At 35.7% G+C, this 14,135-nt stretch overlaps 3 protein-coding genes across 6 annotated transcripts; all 3 read right to left on the minus strand.

The window, feature by feature from the left end:
- Window positions 1-274: 274 nt before the first annotated feature.
- Window positions 275-2,721, minus strand: LOC104778037 (1-acyl-sn-glycerol-3-phosphate acyltransferase 3-like). Of its 3 annotated transcripts, none has more exons than XM_010502398.3 (11): window positions 2,492-2,676; window positions 2,217-2,339; window positions 2,097-2,136; window positions 1,940-2,013; window positions 1,794-1,853; window positions 1,627-1,704; window positions 1,378-1,536; window positions 1,163-1,288; window positions 971-1,063; window positions 803-889; window positions 275-717 (listed from the first exon to the last, which is right to left on the minus strand). In XM_010502398.3, exons 1-11 carry the CDS (start codon window positions 2,570-2,572, stop codon window positions 508-510), a joined length of 1,131 nt encoding a protein of 376 aa, XP_010500700.1. In that variant the 5' UTR covers window positions 2,573-2,676; the 3' UTR covers window positions 275-507. The 3 variants fall into 3 exon arrangements, with proteins under 3 accessions (XP_010500700.1, XP_087363089.1, XP_087363087.1); XM_087506963.1 differs by having other exon boundaries at window positions 294-717; window positions 1,378-1,532; window positions 1,794-1,846; window positions 2,492-2,721; XM_087506961.1 differs by having other exon boundaries at window positions 294-717; window positions 1,794-1,846.
- Window positions 2,722-2,803: 82 nt separating this feature from the next.
- On the minus strand, window positions 2,804-7,521 carry LOC104742640 (uncharacterized). Of its 2 annotated transcripts, none has more exons than XM_019243932.2 (12): window positions 7,146-7,521; window positions 6,180-6,619; window positions 5,307-5,725; window positions 5,072-5,146; window positions 4,926-4,979; window positions 4,763-4,841; window positions 4,526-4,653; window positions 4,255-4,338; window positions 4,023-4,106; window positions 3,786-3,937; window positions 3,426-3,576; window positions 2,804-3,350 (listed from the first exon to the last, which is right to left on the minus strand). In XM_019243932.2, exons 3-12 carry the CDS (start codon window positions 5,661-5,663, stop codon window positions 3,018-3,020), a joined length of 1,497 nt encoding a protein of 498 aa, XP_019099477.1. In that variant the 5' UTR covers window positions 5,664-5,725; window positions 6,180-6,619; window positions 7,146-7,521; the 3' UTR covers window positions 2,804-3,017. The 2 variants fall into 2 exon arrangements, with proteins under 2 accessions (XP_019099477.1, XP_087363086.1); XM_087506960.1 differs by having other exon boundaries at window positions 5,307-5,720; window positions 7,146-7,456.
- On the minus strand, window positions 6,182-6,602 carry LOC109132295 (uncharacterized). The gene has a single exon (XM_019243933.2). The coding sequence runs from the start codon at window positions 6,600-6,602 to the stop codon at window positions 6,357-6,359; it is 246 nt and encodes an 81-aa protein (XP_019099478.1). The 3' UTR covers window positions 6,182-6,356.
- Window positions 7,522-14,135: the final 6,614 nt, after the last annotated feature.

A 14,135-nucleotide genomic window follows, 5' to 3' on the forward strand; every position in this document is an offset into this window, starting at 1 on the left:
ATATTAATTTTAGTTACTGATCTTACAACTAAATAATTTATAAATTATTATTTTGATATTTATAAATTTCAGAAGTAATGTTGAATGTACAATCTATTACCAAATTATGAAATTATTTTTGACTTTGATACATCCGACTAAAAACAAATGTAATGTTGAATGTAGAATCTATGAACAAATTATCAAATATTTTAAAAATTTGAAGGTGGACTTTTTGTGTAAACAATAGGGCCAAAGGAATGTTTGAAGGCTATGAACGACAAAGTAACTTTAATTGTTAAATTCACAAAGTCGAATTCGATAGTTATTTTTTATATTAAAAAAGACATTTTGTAACATAACAATGAAAATTTGGTTGCTGAGTAGACAGGACTTGGTGATTAAACAAGATAAACAATTTAATTGTTACACACTAACAAAAGCAATTATGTTTCAATGGTTGAGTGAAGCTAAGGAACAATGCAATGTAAAAATATCTGACTTAAATAGAGGTTTTTATTGTCCTAGCTAGGCAGTAATAAGCTGTTCTTGTAGAGGTCTCTTGGCAGGAGTTGAACGTTGTGACTCAGACGATTGAATTAGTACTTGCATTGTTATAGTTGCAATCACCAAGAAGAACACAAGCAAAAAAATGATCTTCCACGACGCCACCACGGAGAGCCATTGGAATAGCTTAAAACCACCATATATAAGGATACATAACCAAATGATGACCACCTGTTTTCAACAACATTACTAGGTTTTATAAGAGAATCAATTTGTAATTGCATTTTGCGGTGAACTGATGTACGATGTTTCTTACGATCAATGGTTTGATTGGCCGGTTGATTTGGTGAACGTCCAAGTCGCTGAACACGTCTTTTGTGAAGTATTTCTCAAGTTGAGCATCCTGATTAGTAATGTATGCACTAAGTAATGTAGCGACATGAATTTTAACGTAAATATAGGAAAACTTATTGTTGGTGATCACCTTGGTGATAAATAGATCTTGGCACCACTGTGCAATGCCATCATCGGTTTCTGGCAACTCGCTCATTTTGTGACGTCTCATCTGCAAATTCACCTTCAAGAAAGAAGAAACAAAGAGTTTATGATATAGTGAGCATTGGCTTCTTTGTGGAAAAAAACACACACACACACACATATTTGAATCTTTTGTAACCTCAGATGATTGTCCACTGAACATCCTAAGCAGAGTTGGTGTAGGCTGATTGTTCTGAACGGTTACGGTACAATCATAAATTGCAGGAACAAATGACCGTATGTGAGACACCGCCGAAGCAAATCCCTGATTTTGCATATATATGTGAATCCAAGTGAAGTAACGCTCAGAATAACCAGAAAAAAGCAAGTTGTTGGTGAAACACTGAAACTCACCTTTGTACGAGGAATCAAGACATTCCGAGGAGACGGTAAGCTTCGGATAGAAGCGTACTCTTGAGCAACTTCAAGCTTCTCCTGAGTGAAACGAGTTCCTTCAACAAAAAGTGCCAACCAGAATGTCATAGGAAAGTCCTCAAGTCGTTTAAAACCTGCCTGCAAGAAGTAAAAAAAAAAAAGGATGGTTCAAGCACATCAAACAGAATACAAATTTAAGCTCAAGAAAGAAACGCTCATAATTATAACCTTGAGGTTGTTCTCATCCTTAGCCCAACTTCTTTCCAAGAAACTGTAATCCGAAAACCACATCGACCAACCTATGATCTGTGAAAGACTTGTAATAATTCAGTAAAAATATAGATATTAACTAAAAACGAGAAAACACAACAAAAGATCGGAAAAAAAAAACTGACAGGAAGATACTTGGCTTCTTTCTTCATGATTGCTAAAGAGCTTCCAAGACAACCTGCACGCTGTTATATGATTAATAGTAATCAATCAGAGACATTGATTTCTTCAAATGACAAACAAATCATGTTTCAGAGAGAGATAGAAACACCTGAGCCATGACCCATCCAATAAGCCAATCAATGTCACTTCGATGATTGCTTAAGACAAGTGCATGTTCTTTCCCTTGAAAGTTAATACCAAGAACAATAATCACTAGATTTGAATACTTATACTTAAGGTTTCATAGGCATTTAAATTATCTTTACCAATTCGCTCTAGAGTCTCTGCATCGGCGTATAAATTGATCTGCAGCAACAACAACACATATCAGGATATGATACCTCTCTATGTAGACACCACAACAAGATTTCATGAAAAACACTAACCTTTATACAAGCCCACCAATCAAACAACCATATGAGCTGCAACCAAAGTAATTCCGCAACAGTTTTGTTGATTCTTCTATACAAACTTCTTGAGAACGGACGAACAGTGATGAAGAACACAAGCTGGAAACAGGGGAAAGGTTTCTGAAACCTTTAGTTGACACAAATTTCAATTCCATAACAGATTATTAAAGAACAGAAAATGTTTCTGCTCTGTCTCTTCCATTGGTGTATCAGAGCAAAAATCACGTTTTCGATAAACAAAAATGGATGACCTGAATGATGTTGACGATGAGCCCAGAGATCAAGAAGAGGACACCAACAGGGATAAAGACAAGAGCCGCAGGGATCGTCATGTCCGCGAGAGAGAGAAGGGAACAACAACACAAAGCAACAGAAGAATATCGAAAAAAATGTTGGGGAAGACACGAACCGAGCTTTTCCCCTGTCTCGATGCAAGAGCGTTTTTCAAGCTCTATTTTAAGCCAATCAAGCTTTTCTCTCTCTATCTTACAATATTTTAGTTGTCAAACACATGGAAACACGTGCGCATGTAAAGCTCATATAGAATAAAATCCAATTAAAAATGATAAAAAAAATTTATGTAATTAACTCATATCTGATCACCGGGAGGTCAAATTATTTTCAACAGTATACCTTATGTATAATACAACATTCCCATCAAATCCTGAAGCTCGTAGTGGAATGTCGTATGTTGTTATCACCTATCAAGCTAAAGCTTCAAATCTACAGAGTTTGTAGGTGAAACCGAGAACTGCACCATCCCTTGCATTGCGTCTCTCATGCATTAACCAGCTTTTCTTCAGCACTGACTTCTCCTGAATCAGCCTCAACAGATGATGTAAGTGGCATCGTCATGATTTTGACGGGTTTCCCGAGTTTGGTTTTATCTTCCATCGCTGCGAGTTGAAGGGCTTTTGCACAGACCGGGAAACATTGATCGTCCCAAGATTCCAGAATTACGCCTGAACCAATGCAAGTGGTTCCCTCATAAAACGCTGCAAACTGTCCAGCAGCTAGACCTTGATCGTCTTCGTCTAGGTGTACAACTGCAACATCTCCCTTTGCTTCCATTTCAAAACTGCAGCTGTAGAAGCCAGGCCCATGCCGGACCTAGAAAAGCAACTCTTCAGTTATAAAAGCCAAGTAAACGATCATGTGTAAAAAGTAATTGATCATATTATTTACCTTGCAACGGAGCTTGCTAACATTGCCCCAAGGTTTCCCACTAAGCCATCTTAAGGAGCCAACACGGAAAATCCGCCTTCTCTTATCGATTGAGTAGTAATTTCTGGAGACAAACACCACATTGTTCTTTGTGTCCTTTTCGACAACATACCTGCACATGGATAAAGTATTATCACAACAAAAATTAAGGATCTAAAAGAATTTACACTCATCATGTAATTAGAAGTTAAGCCAGGTTGTTTTCTCAACACTATTGAAGGCATTTGAAGCATTCATGTTCAGAACCTAAAGCTGCTTAATGATCTATGAGCCACTTGCAGGTAACACAAACGGTTTTAATGCATCAGTTAAGAAACATACCAAGGCCCGCCAGGTAAACGCAAACCTTGTCGTTGTCCGATCGTGTAAAACCAAAATCCCCGATGGTTACCAAGAAAATCCCCAGTTTCAGCTTCCAATATAATTCCTTCCATCTCTCCTATGTGTCTACCGACAAAGTCACTGAACTTTACCTATTACATAAAACCATGTTAACATGTATCAGAGTTCCACTAGGTAAAATTGCCATTAACCAGAAGAAAACACTAGAAAGTATACCTTCCCAAGGAAACATATTCCTTGTGAATCCTTTCTATCTTTATTTGGCAAATCAAATTGTGTGGCTAGTTTGCGAACTTCTTCCTGTACATCAAAAAAACAAAGGCAAACAAGTATGATAATCACCTCCAAGAAATCAAAATCTATTTATTTTTCTCCACATCTTGGATTGGAGCATAGTTATGCGACCAAAATTTCTCCCAATTTGGAAAGATAAAACTTCCTCGAGTACCTTCTTTACACAACCAAGTGGGAAAAGCAGTCGCTTAAGCTGGGGTTGAGAGAGATGTGAGAGGAAGTAGGTCTGATCCTTCACCTGAAAAAAAAAAATACCGACTTTTAATGGTAGAGAGGACTAAAAACAAAGCAATATACCTAAGAAGCATTAGTAGCCTACAAAAGTAGATACAATACAAACATCGAACCCAACATGTGATGTTTACTCTATATCAGTAAAGACATGCTGATTAAAAAAAAACAGTGTTTTATCGGGTAGTAAGTACGATGTCTTGTGACAGTTCCAAAACAGATGATGAATCATTTTGGTCAGCAGGGGGATGAACCACTTTAGCATAGTGACCTGAAGCTACGTAGTCATACTTCATATCACTAATTGCATCCATGAATGCACCTGAAAATATAAGGTCAATCTATAATTGATCATTCAAAGATAGCATATACACTGAAAGCAGAATTCTTTCATAATGGGCGATTACAATCCATTGTTCACAAGAGCTTACCAAACTTGATTCTAGTATTACACAAAACATCTGGATTAGGTGTACGTCCACAACGATACTCCTCAATAATGTAGGAAACCTGATTTTAATGTTGGAAAATCCAATCAGAAACCCAAATTATTATTAGCAATCTAAAAAGAAGAGCAACGAAGAAAGAACTTACAACTCTTTCCCAATATTCATCTGTTAAATGCACAACCTCCAAAGGAACATCAACCTGTGAAATGGCACCACCACTATAAGCAGTAAACATCTCAAATGTTGATTTAAGATAAAAAAAAAAATTAACGATTAAATAAAGAACACTACCTGCTCACAAACAAGCTTTGCATACTTCAAATCATCTTCCCAGGGGCACTGATTCCAGAAATTCTCAAAGCCTTCCTACACATCATTGAAACATCACAACTAATATTCTAGAGAAGGCCAGACCAAAATCATCAATTTCAAAATCTATAAAACCTCAATCAAGACACTGCTTAAACTGTAATTACGATATGTGTCTACGGTTCCAACAAGCAATTGCGAAGAAGAAGAAGCACACCTGAAACCAGATTTTGAGATAGAAAGCGGTACAGGAGTGACCAGCGGCGTGGAGGAGACGGAGAGCGACACTGCTATCGACGCCGCCACTGAGGAGTACGGCGACACGAAGAGGCTTCTCAGGCATGGAACATGAGAGATACTGGTCAACGATAAACGCATGGCGACTACAGTTGCGGCGGCTCGAGGAAAAGAGAGGCGTAATTGGATTAGAAGATTGAGGAGACGGCAAGAGAGAGGAAGAGGAGGAGGAGAAGAATGAGGGGATAACGCGGAATGAAATTGAGAAAGAAGAAAGAGGAAGGCGAAAGAGCGGTGGTGAAGGAGAGAGAAAGGGTTTGGCGACGGCGGAGAACATCGAAACGCACCGGCGGAGGATTATCTCCGAGTGAGCAAAGAGGGTTTATCTTATCTCCTTTTCTTATTTATATTTGTTTTGTGAAAAAAAAAAAAAGCAAAAAAAAACAATTACTTAAAATAATAGGATCTTTAATCTATTTAATTTATATATAGTATTAGTAACGGTAAAAATATTTCAATTCGCTAAGAGTGTTTAGGGCATCACTAATGGTGGGTTTTAATTTTTAGTGTTTTATGGTAGAATATAATTTTAATTAAAATTATCCTCTCCAATAGTAGAATATAATTTTGAGTCTCTTATTTTTTAAAATATAGTTTTTTGAATCTAATCTCATTCAACTTCCAAACCCTTTGATCAGTTATGAACAAACAAACAACCAAAACAACATTGAGCTTTGGTCCAATAAGGACAATTCATACACTTCATATGTAATACTTGAAGTCGATTCAGAATGTCAAGGTGTGTGAAATGAATACATGAAAAAGTTTGCTAGCTTATAATGTTGTTACTCACCCTTTGTCGACAAGCCAATGTATCATTCCGTAAGTGACACCCTTTGTCACAGAGAAAACAAGAAATAAACTGTAGGGTGTAACTGGGCGTGGTTCATATCTTCCAAGCACTCCAGCAGCAGTGTCAATACTAACTTTCCCATCTTTATATGAACATACCTAAACAATCATGGGTGAGTTAAACCAAAGGTAATTGACAGATTGCCTTGTCTTTACCGGTCAAGCCATAGCAGGAGGAGTGCCTAGCGCCTAAAGTGACAGCAAAGTAGAGATAAATAGTGCAGAGGAATGCCAGAAGAGCCAATGCAGTCAAGAGATAGCGATGCCTCTGAACAACGGTGGAGCAACTACCCAACTCTTCCCACTGCTTCTTTAGACACTGTTGTCTCCTTAATGGTGAAGATACAAGCCCATCAAGAACCATGGCTTTAATCAATCAACCTGAAAAATTTGACACATCATTTAGTTTACACAAATACCAAAACAGGGTACGAAGAATCAGATTGAATGTAAATGTTGGGATTTACGTTTCCATCACAATAAGCCATTTCTACGCTACCAAAGATATATATTAATTGTCAATGAGAAGCAGCAATTTCGAATCGAGGTTAGTCTTTTTTTATGATTGGCATTACAATTACAGGACGAGCTTTTTTGGATCTTAAGCCGAAAGAAGGAAATAAGAGCAAAAAAATGGCCAAGAAAAACGTCAATTTCAATTTCAATTTTAATCAATCACCAATTCACAACAACAACAACAAACACAATGGATTAGGAGAGATTCGAGGAAATGGACTATAAACGATCAATCGAGGGATGAGAGAAATCAAAAGATTGAGGGTAACAGATCCGAAGCAGCTAAAAAGGAAAATGAACCAGGTGAGAAATCGGTTTAGAGAGAGAGAGAGATCTGGAGAAGATAAAAAAAAAAAAAAAAGTTGAATCCAGCTCCGACAAAATCAATTACCTCCTCTGATTCGCATCTCCTCTGACACGAATCTCCTCTGATTCCATTTCTTCTTCGATTGTCAATTCGCGAGACAGAGAGACAGAGAGAGGAAGAGGAAGAAAAAATAAAATCAATCGGCCATCAAAAAAACTTTTATCTCTATTATTCTGTTTGTCCAACCAATTGATGTCCGCTTCGTCTCTCCTCCGACCACAATCGCCTCTGATTCCATAGCTGTAACATATCCTTCTCCTTCCTTATATCAACACTGGACTTCGATCGAGATTGAAACAGCGAGAGAGAGATCAAGAGAGAAAACAAAAAAAATCTCGAAACAATTGTTTTTTTTTGCTTCTTCTATTTTTCTCTCAACCAACGAAATCACGACACGTACGAGCTCTTAAAACACAATCGGGTATGTTATATTAGAGCCTCTCTTACCTTTTTTTTGTTATTTCTGATTTTTTTTTTCTTTCATCCTTAAAATCTGCCTTAGAACCCTCATTGGGAATAACCTTATTATGTTTTAAAGAAAATATATAGACAGACAATTAATGATTTTAATTTGTTTTGACATTGTGTTATTGGATTTTGTTTATATTTATAATCATGATTATTTAGAAAAAATAATTAGTGTTGTTTTTTTGTTAACTCAGAGTAAATCCCCAGGCTTATGGAGGGCCCGAGACTAATCTCTGGGGGAGGTGCAATCCACGGATAGATCCTCTCTCTGGATATTCAAATGGGCCTTTAGATAGGCTCATATCTGTGTAAAGTTGTTCAGGAAAATGTGACTTAGTTTCATGCAGTCCCGCTCCCTACCACACGACCACAAGCTCTCGGACAAAAAAAATTAGTGTTGTTCAACTAGAATTACGAATACTTCATTATTTTATCTAGTGTTATTCAAAACTATATAAATTTTGTATATTGAGTCATCTATAATGAAGTTCAATTAGTATTTCAAATACTTCATAATTTATTTGGTGTTATTCAAAACTGTATATTTTTTAAGTCATGTATATTGAGTCTTTATTTTTTAAAATAGAATTCTAAGAACTGATGAGTCTAAGATTTCTTAGGTAGCAGTTGATTTCTTAGGTAGCACTATATGCATCGGTCAAAGCAAGGTTGTTTTCTGCGGACGAGTTTAAGTGAACGCTGCGTTTTGGGCAAAGGAAAAGGGGAAAAACCCTTAAGTGGTTTCTTTTGTCTCATTAGTTGTTTTGGCCGCTTTTGAGAGAGAAAAAAGAGAGAAAGAGTGTTCATGGTGTTCTTGGTGATTTTCTGTGGATTGGTGGCTTTTTCTGGTGAGATATGAGACTTAGGACGTTGTAGGAGCTTCCTAGGAGCGTGTTCTTGATTGTTTAAGATTCAGAAACTTCTGGGCAAAGGTAAGTGCATGACCATGGCTTATCTAAGCTGGAGAAATCTCTTATTTGCTTGTTTTGTGTTGTTAGGCTTGTTAGATTGGTATTTGGGACGATTGGAAGCTTTCTTGTGGCTTGGGATTGTGTTTTGTGGTTACAGGAACAAAAATCCGGCGAAAAGCTTCGGGGGAAAACGATGCTCGGCATTGCATCGGTCGATGCACTCTGTGTGTCGGTCGATGCAGATGCGAGGACGGCGCGTAAAATCTAGGGTTTTCGTGCTATGTCGAGCATGCGTCGGTCGATGCAATGGGAGCATCGGTCGATGCAAGTTAGCCTTGCATCGGTCGATGCAGATCTTGCGTCGGTCGACGCAACCTCCATCTGGTGTCGGTCGATGCATATTGTTGTCGGTCGATGCTGAGTCCTGGTTTGTTATTGTTGATTGTTTATTGATGGTTAGAGATGTCTCTATTGCTTGTGTGTATAGCCCAATAGATGGGAGGATTGCCTTACTGAGTGTTTATAAAATACTCATGCATTGCAATTTGCGTTTGTGGTGCAGGTAAAGGCAAAGTGTGATTGTGGAATCAAGACAATGAAGAGGAGGATGTTCTAGTGGTTCGCTTGGTTGTTTGGCTTCTGTTAGGTTGCTAGAGTTGAGTCCTAGAATGTTGTTTAGGATTGCTGGTTCTATGGTTTATGCTGTTTGGATCATTAGTTTATGATTTGGAATTAATATCGGTTATTGGATTATGATTGGATTATTTATTGGTTATTGGTATCTGTTATTTCCGCTGTTGGTTGTGTTTGTGGTTAGGTGGCTAGTGGGTATGAGACCACTAGCTGTAGTATATTTATTATTTATTAAAAAAAAAAACGGGTCAGGTCGTTTCAGATAAACCACAAAACTCTTTCATCTTCAGTGTTTTTTTTTCTTTCTCTTTTCTCATTCATCTTCTCATTCTTTTTTGTTCTTAAGAAAACTACAATTATGTTACTATCTCCAATCTGTTCTTCCACATCTCACTTCCATCACCTCAACAGATAGTCCTCACTTCCAGCAAAGTATATATCTTTCTCTTTTCTATAACGAGAGAAAGAATCTTAATCAGATCTGTCACATAAGTCTGAACTCTTTTCACACTCTTTCGTCGAAAATCTTGTCGAGATTAAACATGTCATCGATGTGTTGAATCATATTGATGGCAGAGTCACAAAAACATATCAGATCTAACCATTTACAAAAGAAAAAGTGATATAATCTGTCCAAAAATAGTCAAAGAGCGTACGATTCCAAAATCATATGATCTTTGTTTCAAGGGTAGTTCAGTTATTTTGAATCCAATTAAAATACTGTGTATGGCATTCTCAAAAAAAATAATTATTTATGGCATTTTCGAAAAAAAAAATTGTATATGGCATTTTATTTAATTAACTCTTAAAATTATGCATTCATTAAGACATCAACGATAAATATTTCGTTGACAAAAGTACAATATTTATAATAGGGAAGTGGGATCAGAAGAGGACGTGGTGTGGATAAAACTCATGACAATGTTAATACCTAATTTCCTAAATTTTTGTTTTATTAATTGGTATAATCTTCCTGACCTAACTTACTTCCTCTACATCATAAGAAAAATAAAAATAGATCATTTTAAGGTAATCAAACTAAGAGGAGAGGAGGACGACATATGGTGAGAAGAAAAATTCTTGGGTTTTAACCAATCAAAACACAACAAACTGTCATGTCAATGTCATATTTATAAAATAAATCAAAACTAAAATAAAAAGATAAAACAAGTTAGCAAAACCAATTCTGTAGATTTTTTATTAAGGAAATTATGTTAGTTTAGGTTTATAAAATAATGATTAGAGTTTAGATTTTACAATTAAACGAAATCATATGTTGGTTTGGGTTTACAAAAAAGTGGTTAGGGTTTAGTTTTTACAATTAAACAAAATTATGTGTCGGTTTGGGTTTACAAAAGAGTGGTTAGAGTTTAGGGTTTAGATTTTACAATTAAATGAAATTATATGTCGGTTTGGATTTAAAAAAGAGGGGTTAGAGTTTAGAGTTTATATTTTACAATTAAACGAAATTATATGTCGGTTTGGGTTTACAAAAGAGTAGTTAGGGTTTAGATTTTATAATTAAACAAAATTATATGTCGGTTTGGGTTTATAAAATAGTGGTTAGGGTTTAGATTTTACAATTAAAGAAAATTTTATTTTAATTTGGGTTTATAAAAAGAGTGATTTGGGTTTAGATGTTATAATTTAAAACTATAATATAATATCTAGAATTAATAATTTTAAAATTAATTGATATACAAAATTTATTTCTTAATCAATAATTTGTTTCCTTAACTAAGAGGGGGTGAAGGGTGCACCCAAGAATTGTCTTGTTCAGAATAAATAAAAAAAATCAAAATAGATCATTCTACTTGATCTATGTCGTGTCGTGCGTCCTTGTCTCCGTACTTAAGTCCCCAGTTTGGTTCGGCCTACCTATGTCAAAGAGGGCAACGATAATTAACAGTTTAAGTTTATTACATTTTGGCTTTTTGTTTGGTTATATATAGAACAAACTAACTACATGGACTTGTACTTTGATATTTCTTTAACAAATATTCTTTCCAATCCAAGATTTTGCTCATCTATGGTCAGACTTTTTCTTGTGTAACATGTCGAATTTTTTTAATTGTATACACAATCTATTAGATTTTTCTTAACTACTAAGGTACGACTATCATACATCGTTTTATTGACTGTTAGACATTGTTTTAGATTAGGCCTGGGCATTCGGTTAACCATTCGGTTTCGGTTCGGTTGTATTCGGTTTCGGTTATTTTGGATATAGTAATATAGTAACCATTTGGATATTTATGAAATTTCGGTTTAGTTCGGTTCGGTTTCTTTCGGTTTGGTTTCGGTTTGGTTATTTAAATAAATAACCATAACTAACATAAATTATATTAACATTAACCAAATAAACCAAATATAACCAAAACTAACCGAATATAACCAAAATTAACCAAATATACAATAACAAAAATACAAAAAAGGGAAAAATATTGATTCAATTTTACAAAATAGTATTTAACTTTGTAAATTCAAAATAATAACATTTACATATATTGATTATTTAAAATATTTAATTGTTTTGAATCTAGAAATAATTTATATTTTAAGTTTATTTTATAGTTTTGCATAATATTAAGTATATAATATTTGATATCTTCTAGGTTTTCGGATATTTCGGTTAACCATTTAATTGTCGGTTCGGTTCGGTTCGGTTTCGGTTAGTTTGGATATAGATTTTTACTAACCATTCGGGTATTTGAAGAATTTCGGTTCGGTTCGGTTTAGTTTTTTTCGGTTCGGTTTCGGTCGGTTATTTGGTTATCGGTTATTTTGCCCAGCCCTATTTTAGATATTAAGAGCAGATATATTACTTGGTTTTTATCGATTGATCATTTTTACAGAATTCTGTTTCGATGTTTGAGACTTTAAGAAGTTTAATAAATGGGTTTATTCAAAGATATCTAACCATGCATATTGATGTTAGGTTGTTAAATTTGAATTCATCTTAATTATTGGCTATTCATCTATTATTGTTCTTAAAGCATAATCTGGATATAACCTGAACTTCTTTTTTTGGGCAAAATCAGTTGTTGTTGGGTCAAGACACTTTGATTAATTTACTTCCATGGTTTGTCGATGTTCCTTTTCTAGTTTCTTCTCCTCTATACATGGTTTTACCTTACACGACCGATGAGCGTATTGAATGCTAGTGCTTATGCGTGTGGCTCTTTGTAAATAGATAGTGGAAATAAAAAGGTGTCTTCACTCTTGAGGCTTGAGGGAGATGAATGTCATCTAACACGTTCAAAATTGAGATTCTGCAACAGTGTAGTTTCCAGCGATAGATGTACGTGAGTTAAACTTATACAAACAAAATAAAAAATAATAATTTTCAAACAAAGAGTGGTATAACACTAAAAAATTATCAAATTTAAGATGCGTTTGTAATATAGATGACTAAAGTATACATTACACATGTAAATAAGTAAATGAAAACTTTCCAAATAATTATAGTTTGTATTTTTTTTTTCATGATACACATTTTATAAAATAATTGTAGGATACAATATTTTTATGACACTCATTTTTGTTTGGGCAAAAATAATCGATTCGTTTAGAGACTACGGAAACAAGAAATAGATGTTGAATAGTCTTTTTTATTGATCAAAGTATCGAGCTCATATACAAGAGTTTAATGCACAACGAGTCAATTTAGGAACCCTAACAATGCTTTGGAATTGAGTCGTGTGGCTGTGTTTTTGGTCTCTTGTTTTGCTCTTGATTTCCTCTCCTATCATGTCGAAATCGTTCACTATTTATAGGGAAGTCTCTTTACCCTAATCCTCATGGGATTTGGGTTTGAGTAATAGCCTCTTCATGAGATAAGGTCATTCCGAATATTCTCTCCACGATATTGAGTCAAATATTTTCTTGATAATGTCGTAGCAAATCAGAGTCGGTCACAAAATCCAATTACAGCCCGTATTGAGTCGTTGTTTGTCGTTACAGCCCGTATTGGCTTGTTAATTGTTGTGTCAGCCCATATCGGCTTGATGTTTGCCATTACGGCCCGTATTGACTCAATGTTTACCGTCACGGCTGGTATTGACTCAATGTTTACCGTTTTGGCCAGTATTGACTCAATGTTTACCGTTTCGGCCGGTATTGACTCAATGTTCTTCATTTATAGAATATATCATCGGAAGATTAGAAAAGAAGTTTTTAATATATAAGTCAAGTCAAACCCTAAATAATATGAAGCCTTTTGGGAAGGAGCCCAATAACAAATCCGTGCGGGTTTTGCCATCTCTGTCCAAAGTGGACAATATCATACTAATGAGATCAGAGAAAAAGGTCTCATACTAAGTAAGTATTTTTTAGGCACCCTTAATCATGTCATCTTTTTTGAGAGATCCTCCCACACCGAACATAGAGCCCACACCCACTCCCCTAGGTCCAATTTCGACCTAGGCTCTGATACCAATTGTTGGGCTTTATAAACCCAAGTCAAATCTCATTAGTATGATATTGTACGCTTTGGGCCGAGATGGCAAAACCCGCACGGATTTCTTATTAGGCTCCTTCCCAAAAGGCCTCATAATAAGTAGGTTTGGACTTGACTTATATATTAGAAACTTCTTTTCTAATCTTCCGATGTGGGACGTTGGTTTGTACCCAACAATACTCTCCCTCAAACCAAGGACCACGAACCTTAGGTCTCCCCTTCGGCGAAATCTTGTCACCATTAACTCGGTGCTTCCTTATTCGCAAGGTACCCTTCTTATCGTGTCACATTGAGGGGCTTCTCCCACACTAATCGTTACGCTCATACCCACTTCTTAGGTCCATTTATTTCAACCTAGGCTCTGATACCAATTGTTGGGCTTTACAAGCCCAAGCCAACTCCCCTATTAGTATGATATTGTCCATTTTGAGTCCATGTGGCAAAGCCCGCACCGATTTTTTATTGTACTCCTTCCCAAAAAGTCTCATACTAATTGGAGTTGGTCTTGGCTTATATATTAGAAACTTATTTTCTAATTTTCAG

This window comes from Camelina sativa, chromosome 3 (assembly GCF_030686135.1).
Source record: "Camelina sativa cultivar CO46 ecotype springtype chromosome 3, ASM3068613v1".
NCBI classification, from domain to species: domain Eukaryota; kingdom Viridiplantae; phylum Streptophyta; class Magnoliopsida; order Brassicales; family Brassicaceae; genus Camelina; species Camelina sativa.

What these genes read in the sequence shown, in the direction of transcription:
- LOC104778037 (XM_010502398.3), bottom strand. Translation starts at nt 2,572, where the DNA reads ATGACGATCCCTGCGGCTCTTGTCTTTATCCCTGTTGGTGTCCTCTTC. An exon ending in AGAGACTCTAGAGCGAATTG is followed by an intron (nt 2,014 to 2,096) that starts GTAAAGATAATT and finishes TTAACTTTCAAG; the next exon opens with GGAAAGAACATGCACTTGTC. An exon ending in AAGATCTATTTATCACCAAG is followed by an intron (nt 890 to 970) that starts GTGATCACCAAC and finishes ATTACTAATCAG; the next exon opens with GATGCTCAACTTGAGAAATA.
- LOC109132295 (XM_019243933.2), bottom strand. Translation starts at nt 6,602, where the DNA reads ATGGTTCTTGATGGGCTTGTATCTTCACCATTAAGGAGACAACAGTGT.
- LOC104742640 (XM_019243932.2), bottom strand. Translation starts at nt 5,663, where the DNA reads ATGTTCTCCGCCGTCGCCAAACCCTTTCTCTCTCCTTCACCACCGCTC. An exon ending in ATCTCAAAATCTGGTTTCAG is followed by an intron (nt 5,147 to 5,306) that starts GTGTGCTTCTTC and finishes AATGATGTGTAG; the next exon opens with GAAGGCTTTGAGAATTTCTG. An exon ending in TGGAACTGTCACAAGACATC is followed by an intron (nt 4,339 to 4,525) that starts GTACTTACTACC and finishes TTTTTTTTTCAG; the next exon opens with GTGAAGGATCAGACCTACTT.